Genomic DNA, 20,747 nt, shown 5'->3' on the forward strand with positions numbered 1-20,747 from the left:
GTAGTAACAGCTTGCCACCATTCCTGCCTACACCTGTCCCAAATCTTAACGAGTTTGAATTTTTTTTATTAATCAAAAAGTAAAAATGCCACATAATCCAGATTTAACCGGTGAAAATGAAATTCAATACCCTTTTTAATAGGTCAAAAAAAAAAAGTGAGGGACATTTTAAAACAAAACCCAAAAGTTGGTAGGGCAACAGTGACACATTAACCATTTAAAGATACAAATCAAACAAATCACAATTCAATGCAACAACTTTACTTTCTCTAGATTTTCCAAAATTAAATACAACGTCATTCATTCTAATCTAAACAGAAGTCCCGTTTTCTAGTAAATAAAAAAACAAAAATACAGAAAGAAAAAACCACCACCTTAACCTTCAACAGCAGCAGGATAAGAAGAAGAAGAAGAAGCCTTGTTTGCAGGATTATACACGCTGTAGTCCCCAAACTCTCTTCTACCACTGCCAAATGCCAATAAACCATCCACTCATCATATCCTTTTTCCATAAAACAAAAGTCAACCATAGTCAAAGACATGTTAGCAGAGACTCATGTAAGGTTAATATAGTATGTTTTACCTATGTGTGACATCCCATCCACCAGGTAAAAAACGTGGATGAATAGCTTCAACAAACACTTGTCTCCATCTTTGACAAAACTCACGCACCCCATCTTCTCCATGTTCCTTCAACAAAAAGTCAACCACTTGTTTCCCATGTGGGCCATGACCTAACAATGACAGCTTTGAGCTACACGTGGCAAACACTGAACCATTTGGATTTGGGTCAACATCTTCTAAATCATTTTTCCCTTCATCTTTTTTACATGATAATGAATTCCTATTGAGAGACAATCCTTTCTTTTTATGTAATCGTCTTTTTTCATGAGGACTCATTCCAACAAGTAAAGCATTTTCCAAATCTTCCTCACTTATCTCTCTTCCTCCATAATACTTCTTCACAACCTCTTTCAGTTCCTCACATCGCTGAGCTGGCATCCTGGGTCCATGTCTCAAGAGCGCCATTGCTGCAGTTCTCAACTCCAAAGGAGACACACCTCCATCGGCAAGTTTCATAAAAGATGTTCCGGATTCATCGTGTGACTCCTCGTTGGAATCAACGACTTTTTGTACGAACAACGGAATTGAGAATTCCGAAGCGACTTTCTTCTTGTACTTTTCGGCAGCGGAATGTGCTTTCTCGTGACAGTCGACGCAAACCAAAACAATGTCGTGGGAGCGGTGGCTTTTAAGGTGTTCGGGAAAGTGGATTCTGTAGCATGAGGGAATGATGCGGTATCGTAAATAGTGATTCCCTTCTCCACATCCTACGCATATGTTTTTTTTACTTTGGATGTAGAAGTCGTTTCCTTCGTCTTCTGGGCGACCTTTGGGTTCAAAAAGTAGCATTATGGCTGGTGGTTCTTCTTCAATTACTTTTGCTAGATCGCGTTGTAGATACCTGAAAGATTTTGATGGTTATGTTTTGTTTGAGGATAATGTGGTGTTTGGTTGTTTGGTTTGTGGAATGTTTTTGGAAGGAATGGAATCTGGTAAAGGGATTGGAATCGGAGGGGGGGTTTGGTTGGTGTGAAAAGGTATGGAATTCAGAAACAAAATTGTTTTTGTTTTTCTAACAAATGGTTTTAGAAAATTGAGTTGAGTTTTCAATAAAAGTTTTGGAAAATACGTTTGGTTGAAATTGAAATTGATGGAGTTTTTCGTTTTCCATTTTAGAAATTTAGAGAAGTTTGGAAAACTGTAAAAATCATTTTTCTAATTTACATACGATTTGTAAAATTTTCTTTGAAAATTTTGAAAAGTGAATCAACCAAATGCGTTTTCAAAATTTATTTTCATTTGAAAATTTTCATGAAAAACTGGAAAATTTTCCACAACCAAACGCATCCTAATAATTTTTGGGAAAAACACTTGATCTTTTGATATTAAAGGACGAAGGGAATCTGTCAAAGGAATTGGACTTGAAATCGATTTTTTTTAGATTCACCTATAATATATATATATATATATATATATATATATATATATATATATATATATATATATATTCCAATAGCCCATAATGAGGGTATTTCACTATTTTAGTCTCTTAACTAAAAATAGGAAGAGTGGAATTGAATTCACTTATAATTTTATCTTTTACTTATATACATAAAATGAGGGTATTTTGGTCTCACGAAAAAAAAATGGAAATATATTTTCTTCCACCACCCCGTGGAGTTGTGGAATTTGAAGGAATATGGCAGATTTGAATTCCATGAACTTGGCCATGGAATAGAATTTTGACATGTAACGAGGGTATTTTGGTTTTTTTTTTTTTTATAAAAAGGAAGAATGGAATCCAATTCCTTCCACCAACACCTAGGAAAGGTGAAAAGCATCAAACATGAAATGGAATCTTGAGTTCCATACATGTGCCAACAAAACACACCATGAAATGGAATCTTGATATACAACAAGGGTACTGATTGGTCTTTTGAAAAAAAAAAAGAATTGAATTGAATTCCTTCCTCCCACTCCTAGGAATGGAATCTTTAATTCCAATTCCGTCGGAATCCACAAACCAAACACACCCTTACATTCACATTCAATCAGAAGAGCAATTTAGTACTAACCATTCAAGCTTCCTTCTATCACAATAACACAACAATCGTCCATCATTAGCATATATCCTGCAGTTATGATAAACAGGAGATTTGCACGAAAACTTCTGAACAAAAAGCTCTCGAGAAGCCTTCCTTGCAACTTGTTTTGAAAACTTATATCCATTTTTAGAAACCAATCTTTTTGATACTTTCATGCTGCTTTTAGACAACAACCCATAGTTATAAAGAGAAAGAGGACAAGAACCATGTGGGCCAATGTGCTTTTTAAGAAATAGTTGAAGAATATCATCAGGATTGTTTAACTTTAATCCATCTTGAAGAAGGTAAGTGAAGTCATCAAGATGGCTCAAGACAACAGAGGAAGGAAAGCGAGGAGTAGAATTGGAATTTAGAGATTCGGTTTCGATATCACCTTGTGATATTGTAGTGCAGATATCAGTTGTGGTTAAAGGAACTTTTTCAGCAAGGGCAACTATGGCATTATCAGATAATACGTATTTAAGGCTCTCATCATGCATACGAGCCTGGAAACATGTGTACAATCAGACAATGGCATAAAAGGTAAATAAGTTGAACTCAAAGGTGTTTAGTTTACCATTAAATCCCGCCAACAGCATAGACATCTAACAACATCCTGAAACTGCATTCAGCATAACATCAAGAACCAAAGGCAACAATCATGATTGAATTGATAATGGAGTGTAATGTGATTCCAAACAAACCCTAAGATGAAGGAAAAAAAAAGGGTACCTGAGAATTGATATTAGAAGCTCCATGATCATTTAAATGGCGGGAAATAATTGAAGATGCAGCATATTGTCCAGGGGAAGCTTCTTGTTCTTTAGTGAAAAGTTGAAGACTCAAAGCATTTGAACGCCGATTGGCCTCGAAAACAAAATAGAATTTGTCATCGAGATTGGCTGAATTTTCTGATGCACTATTATCTTTAGAACTACAGTAGAAGAAACATGGTAAAATACAAGATTCATTTTTTCTTTTTGAAAGTAGTTATTAGGTGTGATTATTCTTATCATTACACACTGGTTTTTGTATGAAAGAAGACCATGACATACCGTTTTTCTGGAGTTTGAGTTCAGAAACAAGGCATTCTGCAATGTAAAGCAAATAGTGTGCATCCATTCGAGCATATTCAATCATATCTATTGGTAGTGGACGTTGTCTCCAATCTTCACGCTATATATATGTGCAAATTATTCATAAAAAAACTTAATATTAGTATATTATTGAGTATTGACATTACTCTTTTTGATACTGTACCTGGTAAAGCTTGTTAGTGGTGACACCACAGTATGTTTCAAGTAAGTACGCCAATGATCTTTGTGGTTTTGATAACACATCACAAGCCTGAAAATTATCCAATCAATTATCAATTTATCATCTTTAAAAGTTGCAAAAAGTAAATTCAATGTCGAATTAATATAGAAGCTTATACTAAATGTCTTTCATGTGGTGTCCTTTTGGAAAAAGATGGAAGAAACAAATGCTAAACCTTACCTTTGCAGTGTCAAATAAGTTTACTACGTAGATATGGAAATCCCTTTGTAGCCATATAACATCATTATCAGCACCATGGAATACCTAGACAAGCAAACCACAAGGCATTATAACATGAAGAGAGATAACATCAGATAAAAATGAAGCACATGCCAAAGAAGTACCTTGCATATATTGGGATTGGCAAATACAGGGCAAAGAATTCCCATAGAATCATGAACAGCAATGGTGTCCACCAAATAATCTTCCTCTCTTGTAGAAATCTATAATTGAGAACATAAACACAAAGCATTAGAACATGAATGTTGAATACTATTACTTCTTGAAGAAGAATTATATGTCCCACCTGAATAAGGGCTGTAAACCCTAAGAACGACCTTAAGCTGTGTTGTTCAGTATCCACAGCAAACACTTTTTCTTTACTTAAAACCTGTGCAAGCTCTTTCAACTTTGATTCATTATCAATCCAAACATATGTATCACTCATGTCCATATCCATAGTTCCATTGCAAAATTCAAATTCTAGCTCAGGTTTCTCCAACAGAGCCTTGATCTCTGACTCATACGGATGCAAATCCGGAGAGCTGTCATCTGCTTATCAAAAGTCGACATTCAATAGACACATCATCAATACATTGCCATAACAAATTACACATGCCAAAACGAGTAACCATTAAAACCAGTCGTTACAAATAACGAACTGAGGTAGATCGTTGCAACACTTACAAGAGGAAAATCTCAATGTATCAAGAGATACAATCAAAATTAGATTTTTATAAAACACCTAGAAACTCCAGCTAGGGTTTATAGCTTATATCAATACTCCAATTCCAAAAACAAAATTAATTTAACAATACATTACCGTCGAGCTTCAGGTGCTTGAAAGGAGAGTACGAATTATTGGCCAAAACACGCTTAAAATTGTGTTGAGGTTTTGCTTCTGATTTCAAGTAACAAGAGCCTATGTTCTGTTTTCGTTTTCGCTGTTTCCGAAATTTGTTCGCCAGTAGGATTGAAACCACGGCAAGACATGATATCGTAACTGCAATTTTGATCTTATCCTTGTTCTCCATTTTTAATCCCTGCTAGTTACGAAGAGCTTCAAAGGTTGACGATAATGGCCGCCTGTTGGTAAGAAAAAATGGAAGAACATTCAGAGGTTTAACGGTGGTTCAATACTTCAATATCGGCTCCACCGAACGGGTTAATGGGCTAACATTTTGGATCTATCAAATTATTTCCGACCCAGTTGAAAACCGGTCCGGCCCACATAAAAACATTGGGCTACAATCATGGCCCATATCAACCTAAAATCCGGGCTATACGAGCATAATAATGAATTTTCAACTATGTACTATGGCTATTAGATGTGGAGAGGGCAACCAAGACGATGAAGTTAAGGTTTTCCATATGTTGATGATTTGGATGGATAGATTTCCATTTTTTTTAATTGAAGTTTGATGCAAGAGGTGTAAAAAAAGTTTTACTCCACTACAAAAATACACAAGCGCAATTCATCAATTAGCATATCACACCAATTCTAATTCATGGGATGAGTATAAGAATATTTTTGCAATAATCACACATGAAAGTGTTATATGTTTTGTAAAGATGTCATTAAACTTTACGATACATAATATTTGTGTAAGCCTACGTTCAATGACATTCGACAATTGTATGTGGCATATGAAAACATAGATGGTATAATATAGAGGCAAATGATACGCTAATAAAGATTTGGGTCTTTACTATATAGGAGACTATATTAATGGTATAATATGGGGGTGCATATGATAAATTGACAACGATACAACGACGTCGTACAAAACATATGGTCGGGTATGGCACGTTAGTTGGTAAACGTTAAATCAATTAATTGTCCTTCCATATGTCACTAAACGTATACAACCGAAATACTAGAAGGCCGATAATGGTAACAAAAGTTGGCCCATAACTTTGTCATTATCAGTTGTGGTCATGACGTTATATTAGAATAATATTTCATTTTTACCTTTTTCATCTTAGTGCATAATCTCAAGAGTATAAGCTTAACAAAAACATAATTACAAATCGGTCAAATCAACTAATTTATTCATTGATCAATATTAAGTAATTTTCCGTCTATGATTACCCATTTTTCTGATATTTTTTTGGACGATCACTTTTGGAATTGATTATATTGAGAATTAAAGAATACAAAAATAAATAGTTAGTTCAAAGAAAGAGATATTTTTGTCAAAACTAATCGGTATTGGAAATTAGTAGTTGGTAGTGAATAACTTGTAGTTGAAAGTGTAACTTTTAATTGTTTGATAAAAATAGTTTGAAACTTTTAAAATATGTTAAATTACATAAAAACCAATTGTATAAAAAAATAAATATATCAATATATTTTAAGAACAAATTTGGAAATCGATTAAAAAGCTTAATAATATTTTCTTAAACAATAGATGAAGTAGCTTTATATTTTAAATTTTTGTTTAAATTAAAAGTTGAACACTCGTACTTTCAAACGGAACTTTTTTTTAATCGAGTTTTGTTTTTCTTTTTTTTTTTTTGTTTTTTTTTAAATCTAAAAATTAGAAGTTTCCAAATGCTCATTGCCAAAAACACCAATATGATTTACGTTTACCCTTTATAATCAATATTAACTGCAACAGTTTGTTTATTTGTTTGTTTGTTTTTTTTTTGTCTGATCTTCAAAAACGTGATTATTTTCGTCCAAAAAAGAAGAAATTTTATTAAGAAATTCGTAATTTTTCATATGTTGGACTTGTCCTAACTTGCTGGAATTTCCTCGCTTTATGCGCAGATCAAGTTCGGCACAATATAAAATATATGTTTTGTATTTGTATTTAAAACTAAATATTTATAAAAATATTAAAAACAATTAGGATAAAAGAGTGTTTTGGGTCGACCCGACTAAAAAAACCTCGGTTTGACCCGATTCCATTTTGGCATGTTACCTCATATGTACAAAGTACAATCCACCCGTTTTCACACATCCATGGAGAACCCTTGAGCAAAAATCCATATATGAGCCTTGTTTAACGAATTACCATACATCGAAACGTATTTTGGCAATATATGTATATCATGAAATGTGGTTTTTTCGGTCTTAATTATCGTAACTATGTTATTGAGCCATAATTTTTTTTATATCTTCTACTTATTTAATTTTATTATGCATTAAACGGATCCACGCTTTTTTGGGACGAGAAAGATTTACCAAGGCACAAAATCACATGATTCATGGAACTGCAAACTTTTTTGGCCTAGAAACGGGATCACAATCACATGAATAGGTGAGCTTAAAGATTGTCTTTGGGTACACTAAAAGTGGGTTGCAATGTCATTAATTGGAAGCAAGGTATCCCATGTCCCTAAGATCACTCCTTGATGTATATGCTTTCATCTTAGAGTAACATTGTTAGAACTCTTGAGAGTAATTAAAACCAAAAGCAAGAAACTTGTAAAAGTATAAAATACGATAAATTAATTGAGAGTTTTTTTTGTCGGAAATAAATACGAAGAACATTCGCATCTCGAGTGAACAACCAACAACAAATGTAATAAATCGAATAAAATTTTTCAAAAGAAGAGAACACTAAATAAAATTAAACATACGAAGAACATGAATAGTTACCGTGGTTCCATCATCGATATGATGTTTGTACGTCCCCAAGCGAATATGATATGATTTTATTACATGGACAAATGAACATGTGATTACAAACATATCAACAAAACAAGAAAATACACTAAAAATATCACGTGAATTAATCCCTCGAATTGTTATGTAAACCTTTTAAAATATCACTAATGCTCTAATTGTTTCTCTTAAAAAATCTAACCATGCAAACATTTCTAAAAATAGGACGAATCTAAACTTGAACCTAAAACCTTGATCGTTGAAATGACCAGATTGGTTCAGTTTGTGGCCATATTGGGCCACCAAGGGTCTGGAGTGGTCTGTCTAAGGCTATCGATTTGTTTGTTAGAGCTACTAAGATGTGGATTTGACATAACGTGACAGAGTGGCTATAGTGACCAATTTGGTGTAGTCACCTTAGTTGTGAAGGGTGAATAATACAACTTTCAACATTCTATGTTAATTGCACTGTTGTAAAAATCTCGACTAGGTCCCCATTAATCTCTAGGCGCTACTCGACCGACTAGAAGGCGCCTAGCGATTAATACTTACATACATAATGAGTGAAAAAGTATAAAACAATGAAATTTTAACACGTTGAAGAAGTTAAATCTCAATAGAAACTATTTGAGGTATGACTAGTATTGTATTGATCATATTAACATATTTTGTTATGATATTGGTGATATTTACGAACTTTGATATGATATTTGTCAATTTAATTTTTTAAAAGTCAACAAATTAGCATTTAATGATCCCCGATTAATCCCCCAATTAATCTTCTCCTAGTCGATTAATCCTTTAACCCCCAATTCACCGACTAGCTAACGTTGAGCGTTTTTTACAACCTTGGTTAATTGATATTATTAGGTGCATTTTATGCACCTATTTTGCACGCCTATCATGTCTTTTCATTGCATTTCACTTCCTAATTATTGCATTTAGTTAACTATTTAGGCAATTGCATGTCTTATTCGGAACACCTAGTATTTCACTATTTTTGATTTATTTAGTAGGCATTATGGCGCTTAGAGCATTGGAGGCGAGCAAGAAGCATGTAGCTTGGATGATGGAGCTTTGAGCACTTGAGCATGAAGAGAAGATGGATTGGTCGTGTCGTAGAAAAGAACTCGATGACATAACCCGAGTCGTTGCATTTCATCATGGCAAAGGACCATGTTTGAAACACGGTATGTGCACACTGATACAATTTATGTTTGTCATTTTCACCATATATTTGAGCAACATGACTCGAGGTGAAGCTAGACCGAAGACAAAGCAAAGTTGAAGATTGATTTGAGTTTTAGCAAAAAGCACAACCTTGATTCAAAACACGTGGCCATGCTAAAAACGCATGGCCATGCCAAAAACGCATGGCCATGCCAAAAACGCACGACCATGCTAAAAAATGAATGGTCTTATGGCAAGCACGTGAGTAATTACTAAAAAGGAGGAAATCACCATTTTTCTTATATATACGGTTTTGGGATTGAGTTATGGTATTTTGGGTGATTTTGAAGGATTCTTAAAGATTTCTAATCATTGCAAACACTGTTGATTTCCATTTGTGAGCATTAAGCATTTAAATTTTATCTTTTTGTTAGTTGATTTCTTCTTAGCCATGCATGGCTAAGAAACCCTAATTTCTAGTTCTTGTTCAAAACATGTTGATTTCTTGACTTGAAGCATATGGTTTGATATTTGATTTATGATTTTATTCTAGTGATTATGTTCTTGTTTAAACTAGAATCATTGATTTGATTTGTGTTTGATTGGCCACTTATATCAATTGAATTCTTGTGTAGTTAATTAACTTTAAGGCACCTAATCATTCTATAAAGTTAATGATTGGTAACAAACAATAGGTTTTCTTATTGTAGAACATATATCACATGTTTTCACATGTCACACCCTCAAACCAAGACGGCGGAAACGTTCGGGGGCGGAGGACGTCATGCACAGTATCACAACAATTGCATTATAGTAATCAAAGTAAACACAACCATTACATTGAATATTTAAGGTATTTACATATGTTCGATACATAGCTTATATATCAAAAGGATAACAAAAGTATAAAAGACGAGACTCTAAAAGCTCCGTCTTCTAAAAATCTTGTGGGTGAACCTGCCTACTGGTTCCCTGAGAATACAAGTGTTTTTGAAAGTGTATCAACATTTTAAGTTGGTGAGTTCATAAGTATGTTTTTGTAATGAAATCTTGTCTTTGAATCTGTGAAAATGTTTGTATGTTTCTCAACAAAATCCGATATTTTCTTTAGTAATGAAAAGTAGTCTTAGCCTTTAAGACCAAATGTATGTTTGTTACTGTATTCTGAAACTGTATATTGTTGTATGTATGGCTGTGTACCACCAGCTGTAATGTATTATATTGTTTCGTATGAAAAACTCTTGTACGAAATCCCTGGATATCACCAGTAGTTATGTATAGTAATGTATTGTATGAGAACCATGACTACCACCAGTAATGTAAAGTATTGTTTTGTATTAAAGCCCTGGATATCACCAGTAATGTATAGTAGTTTATTACTTAAAATAAAACTATTTGAAGAAATGAAATCCTGTAAACAAATTGTTAGTTTATACTATTGTAAGTTTCATATAACCATGCTTGATATGAACTAGTGACCTCTATGATGTTCTTTAGGCGTCGGAAGTTATGACATTTGTCACCCCAGACATGACTGCCTAACTATAGCTAACAGTTCAGGTGTGAGATTGTCAGTCCCGTATAGATCTATACACAAATCTCACGCTCTCCCTCCAGGAGACTCTGGTTATACTGTATATGATTTAGTTCTGTACCCTGGAGGATACAATTGAAGTAGTGCCTCACAACCCTATATTAACTAGTTTACGTGTAGTATTGTAATGTTCTCTTGTATTTTGTAAATGTATGTATAACCTTGTAATAATGAACTTTGTAATGTAAAATAATTATACTTAAATAATTATTTGGTAACGCATCCCTTATAGCTGAGAAAATTAGTTTTGTGTCCCATAAACTAAATCTGTCATAGTTTATATGTTCGTTTTTGTATAAAGCTCTTGAGTTAGTGAAATCATGTAATGTATCCCAAACTATACCTATTATAGTTTGTATGTACGTTCTCGTTTCATGTATTGAATTATGTAAAAGTTCTGTAATGTTCCCAAACTATATTGACCATAGTTTGATTGTATGTTATGTGATGTACTGAAAACTTTGCAATTATGGTTGTATGTTGAAAACTACCCTTATGTTCAGTATGATACAAGAGGGTTAAAATATCTGAATATCTTTGTAAAAGGTAGTGTTTTTCTCAATTTGTATCAATTGCAAAAGTTTTTAATATGTTTGAAATCATTTGTATAAAAACACAAAAATCCTTGTGATTTACTTGTATTCCCCCTAAAAACATTAAAAACAATGAAAATGTAGGGGTATGAACTCACAGTTGTTTTAGTGTGCGTGTTGGACAACGAGACTGGACAGATGAACCTCGAGTTGATGTACGCAGAATTAACGGTATCCGAGAGTGTTTGAAGTGAAAAGGAGGGTTTTCGGTGAAGGCTCAATCCGAGGACTAGGTTCTCGATCCAGAAGAGTTTTCGGTCGGAAACTAGTTTGCGGCCGAACACAGGTTTTTGGCCGAAATCGGATTTTCGGTTCTGTTGGTGTTTTCGGCCACTTGAAGATATGAAGGTTGTTCTTGGTGTTATTGATGTTCTTGGTGGAAGATATGAAGATTTGAAGGTTTCCTCTTGAAGACGTGGGTGTTCTTGGATGATCCTTGGGAGCAAAATGAGAGAGTTTTCGGGTGAAATGAGTGAGAAATGATCAAGTCTCTGAGGAAAAAACCTTTATAGCGGTTGGGTTTTCGGCCGGAGATGGGTTCTCGGCCGAGATTAGTTTTCGGTCCGAGGGTTTTCGACCGAAAACGATGTGTTGAACGAGTTTGGCTGATTTGAGGAAAAATCTTGGTTTTTAGAGTGCTTTTGGTTCTGAAAATTTATATAAACTTTATTTTCTAACCCTTACGAACTTAACGAAAATACACGAATTTCGAAAATTTATTAATCGGGTTTGATTGGGAAAGTATTGGGTTGTCACATCACACTTCCGAACGTATGAGAAGAAATGAACATTGTTGGGAAGTTTGTACAAAACTTAATGCATTTTTTCAATACAATCTACGAGTGTGTTTAGGTTGAATTAGTAAAGCTAGGTCTAGTCAAAGAGCGTGTTTTGGTTAGATAATTTGGCAAGTGAGAGGTATTAGAGTATGTTAATATCTTTCAGTACCAACTTAGAATAGCAATCATGAATTACATCAAGTCATAATTAAGTTAAACAACAACATTGAGAACTAGAACTGGAACCATTTCACCAACTTGTTTACACATCTATTTCAATTTATGCATGTTTTAAAAGTAGATTGTTATTTTCATTATTTAACTTTTGCAAAAAAAAACCTTTATGACCAAAGTACCTTACACAAAGAGGTATAGAATTTTATCCCATGTCTCTAAGGATTGACCTTTCTTACTGTGTGCTACCATTTTTAGTGCATTATAGCAGTGTATTTAGAGTCTAATGTTCCCCTATTATTTGTTGAGTTTGAGACACCCAACAAATTGGTGCCATCACCGGGGACATGGTGTTACTAATTATTTATGCATAAATCTTTTTGTATAGGTACACCATGACCAGTTGACACGAAATTATAGGACTTCATCGTCATCTACCCCTCCATTCATCAACATTTGGGAGGAAATACCCCTCTCAAGTGCATCAGGAATCAAAAATAAAGCTTATCACTCTCACCTCAACCATCCTCTCTTAGATATACCACTCCACCCTCCTCACCCACTCATAGCATCCTTATACCTACAGAAACCTCAATCCCAACTCCTATAATTGGAGGAAATAACAACCCTCATCCAACACATGAGAAAACCCTTCGCCAATAGGCAAAACAAGAGGTCACTCAACACCCTCTTTGCATCACCTATCTGACAGCCACAAACCTTGAACTAAAATCCGGACTCGTCCACCTACTACTAACCTTTAGAGGTCTTGAAAATGAAGATCCTCATAAATTCATGACCGAGTTCCATGTTGTGTGCTGGCATGAAACCATACAATGTCATAGAAGACCAAATAGATTAAGGCATTCCCCTTCGTGATGCAAGATGTAGCAAAAGATTGGCTTTATGACCTTCCACCGCGGATGGTTACTACATGGGTAGATCTTGCATGATTGTTTTTGGACAAGTATTTTCCTGAGATGAAAGCTTCTGCCCTACGAATGGAAATCATTGGAATCAAGCAACATATGAGAGAATCCTTTCATACATATCTGGGAAGATTCAAGAAGTTATGTGTCTGTTGTCCAAAGAATGGAATCACTGAGTACCATCTCTTTCAATACTTTATTCAAGGCATGAATCTAATGGAAAGAAGATTGATCAATGCCTCAAGTGGCGTATCTTTATCCAACAAGATCCCTACTGAAATCCGCAACCTAATCAAGAACATGGTAGAAGATTCCAAACATTTGGGTCATGATGAAGAATGGTACACAGATGCACCCCGAGGTGTAAAAGAGTTGCACACTCCTCAAATTGAAGCTTAGTTATCTAAGCTTACAAAGGTTGTTATGATGTTAGCTAAAGACAAATGTGTGCAACCCACACCTTGCCCTTGCAAAATTTGCACTCAAGTAGGACACCCAACCGATATGTGCCAAAACTTCAAGAAGATTATGAAGATGAAAATGATTCGAGAAGCTATTCTGAGACAAATAAAAGAAATTATGATCAACCATGAGGCAATCAAGGGCGGAAAAACAATCAAAACCCAGGATTCCAACAAATACCACCATCCATTAGCATCCAAGACCACCATTCCCACAACAAAACTATCAACCAAGACAACTATATCCCCCTTCTTCTCAACAAGCCGGTTCCACAAGCATATCTTTAGAAGATATTGTGAAAAGTCTTGCCACTAGTACTTAAAGTTTTCAACAAGAAACCAAGACAAGCATTAAGAATCTTGAATAAAAAATGGCCCAACTTACTCAATCAATGAGCAAAATAGAGAATCAAGGCAAACTACCTCCTTAAACTGAAAAGAGCCCAAAGCATAATGCTTGTGCAATTAGCCTGAGGAGTGGTAGGACATATGATGGCCCAAAGATGCCCGAAAATGAAGAGGAATTGGTGATAGAAGAACCGCCAAAGAAAAACGAGAAAAAAGAAGAAATGGTGGAGAAAAAGAAGTTGTAAGAGAAAGAAGCAATGATCACACCACCACATTTTTCATCAAGATTGAGTAGCAAAAAAAAAGATAGTGAGATCATGGCGATGTTCCGAAAAATTAAAGTCACCATCCCTCTCATGGACGCGATTAAGCAGGTACCTAGATATGCTAAGTTCCTTAAGGAACTTTTCACATCTAAAAAGAAGCTGTGAGGTAATTAGATAGTAAAAGTTAGTGAAAATGTTTCTATAGTTTTGCAAAAAAGGATGCCCCCAAAGTGTAAGGATCCGGATGTTTTCACCGCTCCTTGGAAATTGGAAAATATTTATGTCCCTTGTGCTATGCTACATTTAGGAGCTTTTATTAATATTTTACCATATTATGTTTACAAATCTATTAGCATAGGCACATTAAGCAAAATCAGGGTGATTATCCAACTTGCAGATTGTTCTATAGTACACCCAAAAAGTGAATTAGAAGATGTTCTTGTGCAAGTTAATAAACTTGTCTTTTCCTTTAGATGTTCATGTACTTGATATGGGAGATGATGACCACCTGACCTCGAGTTCCATACTTTTAGGTAGACCATTCTTAAAAACAACAAGAACAAAATTTGATGTTTATAATGGTACATTGTCTACGGAAATTCAATGGGGAGGTCATCAACTTCAATATCTATGAAGCAATGCAGTATCCAAGTGACGTTCATTGTATAAATTTTGTTGATGTTATTCAACCTTTGACTGAAAAGTGTTTTGAGTTGAATAACCATAATTTGTTGGAGTTAGTTTTGAGCAGGAATTTTAATAACAATTCAGTCAAAGAGATTGCAAGAAGTTACAGGCTAGATGTAGAGGTGTTGGAAAGTGTACAGTTCATGGAGGAAAGGAAGAAAATGATGTGTGATAATACCAAAGTGAAATTGCCCATTTTGACACAAAACTTCTTCCTTCTATTGTGCACGCACCTAAGCTAGAATTGAAGACTCTTCCAGATCATTTGAAGTATACCTACCTTGGAGAAAAAAGAGATTTTGCCTGTTATTATATCCAAAAACTTGTCCATTGTAGAAGAAGATGAGTTGGTGACTTTGTTGAAAAAGTACAAGAAGGCAATAGGGGTGGAACATTGATGATATCAAAGGGTTGAGTCATTCATTATGCATGTACAAGATCCTCATGGAGGAAGACTTCAAACCAACCCAAGAAGCAGAAAGAAAGATTGAACCCACCCGTAGTAGAGGCAGTAAAGAAATAAATTATGAAGCTTTTGGACGCATGTAACACTCGATTCAACGTACATTTCATTTTAACCCTTGGTGTGTAAATGTTTTGCAGATTTGGTCCCTGGGGGTAGTTTTGCCAATTCCGGAAAAGTTAGAGTACGTTGGGCGCACACACTTAGAGGGGAATTTCTAAATTTTAGGGTTTGGACCATATTTAAACAACATTATGACCCATGATCCTCTCATTCCTCAGCCTCCATGGCCCTTTTGATCTTATTTCGAAACCCTAGCCCTTCTTGAAGAGATTTAACCTTCTTGTGTGTGTTTCTATGGTGTGTTGGTGGGACTTGAAGAAGAATAGCTTGGAAGAAGGAGATTTGTCCAAAGAAGAGTTGTAGATCCAGATTTCTGTCATCATTTCCAGCTTCATTGAGGTATAAAGCTTTTAACTTGCTCCTTGTTTGCTTAGATCTAGTTTTCATGAGGTTTTGGTCCCATTTTTGTATATGATGAGATCTAGTGCATTCCTTCCACACCAGAAGTTAGGAGTTGCTTCTCTTGATGTTTTTGAGGCCTTTAGTCCATAAAGTTAGCATCTTGATGGTTGTGGATCAACCATGCATGTGTTTAGGTCATTATGGTGAAAGTAGAATGCCAAAAGTGAGGTTTGGGTTCTTTCGAGCCATGCAAAGGCTCCAAGTTCATGAATTTATAGATTAAGACATTTAATAAGACTTTGATATGAATTTTTGGCTTTTGGTTGCAAGTATTAAGCATTTAATAAGAAAAGTGCTTAATAGACACGTATATATGTGTAGGGCATACATATGTGTACACTGCGTATATGCTGCCCAGTCCCCGATCTTGCACGCTTAGTAGAACGTAGTGCGTAAGCCTGAGTATGCAGGGCATACTCAGCTGCTGTTGACTTCAGTTTACTTTCGCGATTTGGGCCACATTTGGACTAGAGGGTTTTTGGGCCTTATTGGGCCATAAGTCTTCAGATTTTGGGCCATTGCTAGAATTTGGGCCATCTTGGATTTAGGCCCATGATGAGTTTTAGGTCTATTAAGGAAATTGGGCCATGTTGGGCTTTTGGTGCTATTGGATTGGGCATCGGATTTTGGGCCAAGTGAGGAAAGGGTAAAATAGACTTTTACCCTGAGTGTTGGGCATTAGACTAGGATTCTAGTTATGGATTATGGACCAATTTTTAATTGGGTATTATTTAATGATGTTAGCACGAGGATTTTCTAGATAAACATTCTGAGCTTTTATTTGAGATATTCAGCAGCTTGAGGTGAGTTTCCTCACTGTGCTTGGCGGGTCGAAGGCACCAATGCCGACCCATGGTTTATTATGATTAAGACACTAGTTGTCTGCGTGACTCTTGTATCTGTGATATCTAATATGTATACCATGCGGGGCCTGATGAGTATATTGTATGTTATTTATCTTTGTGATTCTTGCATGTGTTTATGTGTTTATATGTATATCGAGCGGGGCCTGATGAATGTGATGAGGCAGGACCCATCTCATATTACTAACAGATCTGTTCTGAGTAGAGCTCGATGCCGGGAGGGGCCCAATGTCAGGTGGGGCCCGATGCTGGCCGGGGACCATTAAGCTTCGTTCTTATGGTTTTCAGTTTATGTTTCGGGTACTTCCGGATCCAAGGGGAAGAGCTCAGGGTGATCGCATCGCACACACCACATTGTTCCGCATTTTATTCGACTCTGATGTATTTGGATGTTTTGGTTATACTTTGATTATATTATTGTTTTATGAACACATTTTGAAAGACGGTTTTATTATTCTAAAAATTGAAATTTTTTGTCTTAATTTTTGGGACATTAGACGTTGGTATCAAAGCCTTAGTTTGAGGGATTCAGGAACACTCTCGGGTTTCTGAACACAAACTGGGGATTTGGTGGATTTTTATAAAAGGAATGTTTTATAAAAAGAATTTTCTTACAAAAGAAAGGGGTGTGGGGTAGGTAATCGGCCGAGTTCAAGTAAGTTTTCCCAAAATACCCATACATGTTTTATGATATGCTTGATCTGTGAATCTGTGAATCACATGCTAGATTAGGGATAATGACCTAGGACAGATGCCTTTGTATGCATGCTATATGAGCATGTAGACTTGCATGTTAGTATTGATTAGTCAGTGATAGGATGGCCTGGTTATGTTATGCTTAGTTTCAATTACTCGATGCTCGAATGTTGCTTGCTTCGTGCTTTTTAGGAGTTCTCATTAACTTCATCTAACTAGTAAGCGAATATGCTAAATTATATATTATTGAGACTAAATAATTTTAGAAGGTTAAGTTTTAAATCTATTGCTCAGCTCTTGTTTGAGTCCAACAGTTATAGTGTGAGACCTTTCATTCGAAGATTATCTGGTGTCAGTGACATCTAATTTTATTCGTGAGCTAGTTAGAGGGTGTTAGTGGGATTTCCTTCTACAACTGATGGCGGAGAGTGGTGAGGTGATTGCCCTAGGGAAACCTAGGAAGAGATTTAGTGATGGGAGCCTTGTCTTGTTGAGGGTTGTATGTATGGATAAGGGAGCGACTTGGAGGATTCGGAGCGATCCGTGAGGAAAGTACGGATAGATGTGGAAGGTAGTATGGGCCCGTACTACTAGAAGCAAAGGATCCATACTCGAGTCAAGGAAAACTGTGATGATACCAGGAAGCTTGTAGAGTATGGGAATCCTCGATGTGTATATATGTATGTTCTAATGTTTTGTGTGGTCTATTTTCAGTATGGTGGCCACACGAGGAGGTTCTGGCAATGGTTTTGGTTCAGGTTCTGGAGTCGAACAGTTGGATGAGCAGATGTGAGAGTTCATTTCGTCTGAGATCACCCGCAACATACTTAAGTAGACTCCTGTGATCTTTGCTATGGTCAAGGAGGGCATTTTGGAGATTTTGGATAAGCGTTTTTCATTCTGATATGGTGACATTGATAGGAGCTCGCAATTTGACTTTCAAGGAGTTTCGGGCATGTGGGACTCCGGAGTACTTATGGGAGAAGGACCCAATCACGAGCAGACATTGGTTAGCAAATGTCGCTAATGCCTTCCACACTAGCAATTGTCCTGATGGGGGCAAAGGTCATACTTTCTTCCTGTCTTCTGAAAGACAAAGCCTGAGATTGGTGGGAGGATGTTGGAAATGCCGTAGGGGACGAGGTGGTTGATTCGATGTCATGGGATGACTTTGTGACGACGTTTTGAGCTGATTTTGCACTAGTGATTGAGGTGCAGGAGTTGGTGAGGGAGTTTCAGGACCTTCATCAAACTACTGAGATGGTGGCGGAGATCACCATGACGTTCCGCGAGAGGGAGTTGTTGGTTCCGTAGTATCTGACAGATGAGGTGATGAAGAAGGTCAGATATGATGAGATGTTGAGGAGTGATATCCAACAGTTTGTGAGTCGATCCAGTTGCAGGACACTGGAGGATATGATTACGAGAGCCAGAGACAGGGAGATTGATTTGATGATGGAGAGAAAGAGGAAGCCAGATCAGGTTCAGGGTTCAGGGAGTTCGGGTAAGAGGCCCAAGGTATTTGATTCGAGATCGAGAGGCCATCAGGGCAAGAGCCGTTGTGGCAACTGTGGCAAGATGCACGATGAGGCGTGCAAGGTGGGTGGTTTTGGATGCGTCAAGTCGGCAGAACGAGTCATATTAGCAGGGATTGCATTGCTACTACCAACACCACCCAGACATCTAACCTACATTATTTCCATTGCAATCAGTGGGCCATGAGAAGGCCAATTGCCAGAGTTTGGCAGCAGTAGGAACAGTGATAACACCAGCTCCAACGACTCTACGAATTTCTGATGGCCGCCAAGGCAAGGCAAATGTGCCTATTGTGAGGAGAAGGGATTTTCAGATGACAGCTGAGGGGGCTCACGCAACACCTGCTGTGGTGATGGGTATGTATCTTCTAATTATTTCCTTATTTATGTTTATTTTCTGCTTATATTTGTGTGTTTTGTTTTATAATCGTTCCTCGTGAACGATATCTCTTCCTTGGTATTGTTTGATTTGGGGGCTACCCGATCTTTTGTATCTCTTGCACTCAACAAGAGGTTTGTTGGTGCTCTGGGGGATCTGGATTGTCCATTAGAGGTTGAGATTATAGATGATCGGTCTATCTAGGTATCGAGGACTCATCAGGGTTGCGTTCTAGAGATGTTAAGCGAGCAGCATCCGATGGACTTTGTTCCTCTTCCTTTGTATGGGAACAAGGTTATTGTATGGATGGACCGATTGAGCCCCAATGTGGTAGTGACTGATTGCGAGAATCAGATGGTACGTATTCGAACCCCAAGTGGGGGAGAGTTAGTGATTCAGGGAGAGAGTGCTCAACATGGGCCGATTCTATGTTCAACAGCTAGGGCTAGACGCTATCTTCAGCAGGGTTTTCCTAGATATGTTGGCTATGATACCCGAGATAAGGGTAAGGCGTTTGTAGTTGATGTACTGATTGTACAGGAATACTCGAATGTGTTTGCGGAGGATTTTCCTGGAGTGCCTTCGGAGAGGCAAGTGGAGTTTCGGATTGACTTGGTTCCTGGTGCGACTCCAATAGCCAAAGCACTGTATCGATTAGCTCCTCCAGAGATGCAGGAGTTGTCTACACAACTGTAGGAGCTTTTAGACAATGGGTTCATTTGACCGTGTAGTTCGCCACGGGGAGCGTCAATCCTATTTGTGAAGAAGAAGGATGGGTTGCATTGGATGTGTATTAAATACCGTGAGCTGAATAAGCTAACAGTGAAGAACCGTTACCCACTTTCGAGGAGTGGTGATTTGTTGACCAACTTTAAGGTGCATATTGGTTTTCCAAGATTGATCTATGCTCGGGTTATCATCAGATGAGGGTCCGAGAGGACGATGTGCAGAAGATGACCTTCCAGACTCGTTATGGTCATTACAAGTTCGTAGTTATGCTCTTTGGGCTCACTAATGCTCCATCCGCGTTCATGGACCTCATGAACCGCATATGCATGCTGATTTTGGATCGATCCGTGATTGTATTCATTGATGACATCCTAGTCTATACTAAGACCCATGAGATGCATGAGGAGTACTTGAGGGAAGTATTGGAGACTCTGAGGATAGAGAAATTGTATGTGGAGTTATCCAAGTGTGAGTTCTGGTTGCGCGAGGTGAGTTTCTGGGGCACCTTGTCAACCAAAATTTTATTCTGGTCAATTGGCCAAGGTCGAGGTCATGATGAAATGGTAGGTTTCGAGGTATCCATCTGAGATTTAGAGTTTCCTTGGGTTAGCAGGTTACTACCAGAGATTCATTCAAGATTTCTCCAAGATAGAGGTTCTTCTGACTCAATTGACAAAGAAGACTGTCATTTTTCATTGGGGCCTGAGCAGCAGGTGGCTTTTGAGACCCTGAGACAAAGATTGTGTGAGGCACGATTTT

The 20,747-nt window shown here is 36.9% G+C and overlaps 2 protein-coding genes across 3 annotated transcripts; one reads left to right on the forward strand and one right to left on the reverse strand.

The window, feature by feature from the left end:
- Window positions 1-230: 230 nt before the first annotated feature.
- On the reverse strand, window positions 231-5,301 carry LOC145061345 (Polynucleotidyl transferase, ribonuclease H fold protein with HRDC domain-containing protein). Of its 2 annotated transcripts, none has more exons than XM_079008787.1 (11): window positions 5,008-5,301; window positions 4,492-4,736; window positions 4,310-4,408; window positions 4,146-4,229; window positions 3,909-3,995; window positions 3,704-3,824; window positions 3,381-3,559; window positions 3,226-3,270; window positions 2,640-3,154; window positions 584-1,465; window positions 231-466 (listed from the first exon to the last, which is right to left on the reverse strand). In XM_079008787.1, exons 1-11 carry the CDS (start codon window positions 5,216-5,218, stop codon window positions 376-378), a joined length of 2,559 nt encoding a protein of 852 aa, XP_078864913.1. In that variant the 5' UTR covers window positions 5,219-5,301; the 3' UTR covers window positions 231-375. The 2 variants fall into 2 exon arrangements, with proteins under 2 accessions (XP_078864913.1, XP_078864914.1); XM_079008788.1 differs by having other exon boundaries at window positions 231-502.
- A 14,195-nt stretch (window positions 5,302-19,496) lies between these two features.
- Window positions 19,497-19,955, forward strand: LOC145064511 (uncharacterized). Its single transcript, XM_079011948.1, has one exon. It carries the CDS (start codon window positions 19,497-19,499, stop codon window positions 19,953-19,955), a length of 459 nt encoding a protein of 152 aa, XP_078868074.1.
- Window positions 19,956-20,747: the final 792 nt, after the last annotated feature.

The sequence above is a fragment of the Lactuca serriola genome, chromosome 7 (genome assembly GCF_051521515.1).
Source record: "Lactuca serriola cultivar US96UC23 chromosome 7, Lser_US96UC23_V15, whole genome shotgun sequence".
Classification (NCBI taxonomy): domain Eukaryota; kingdom Viridiplantae; phylum Streptophyta; class Magnoliopsida; order Asterales; family Asteraceae; genus Lactuca; species Lactuca serriola.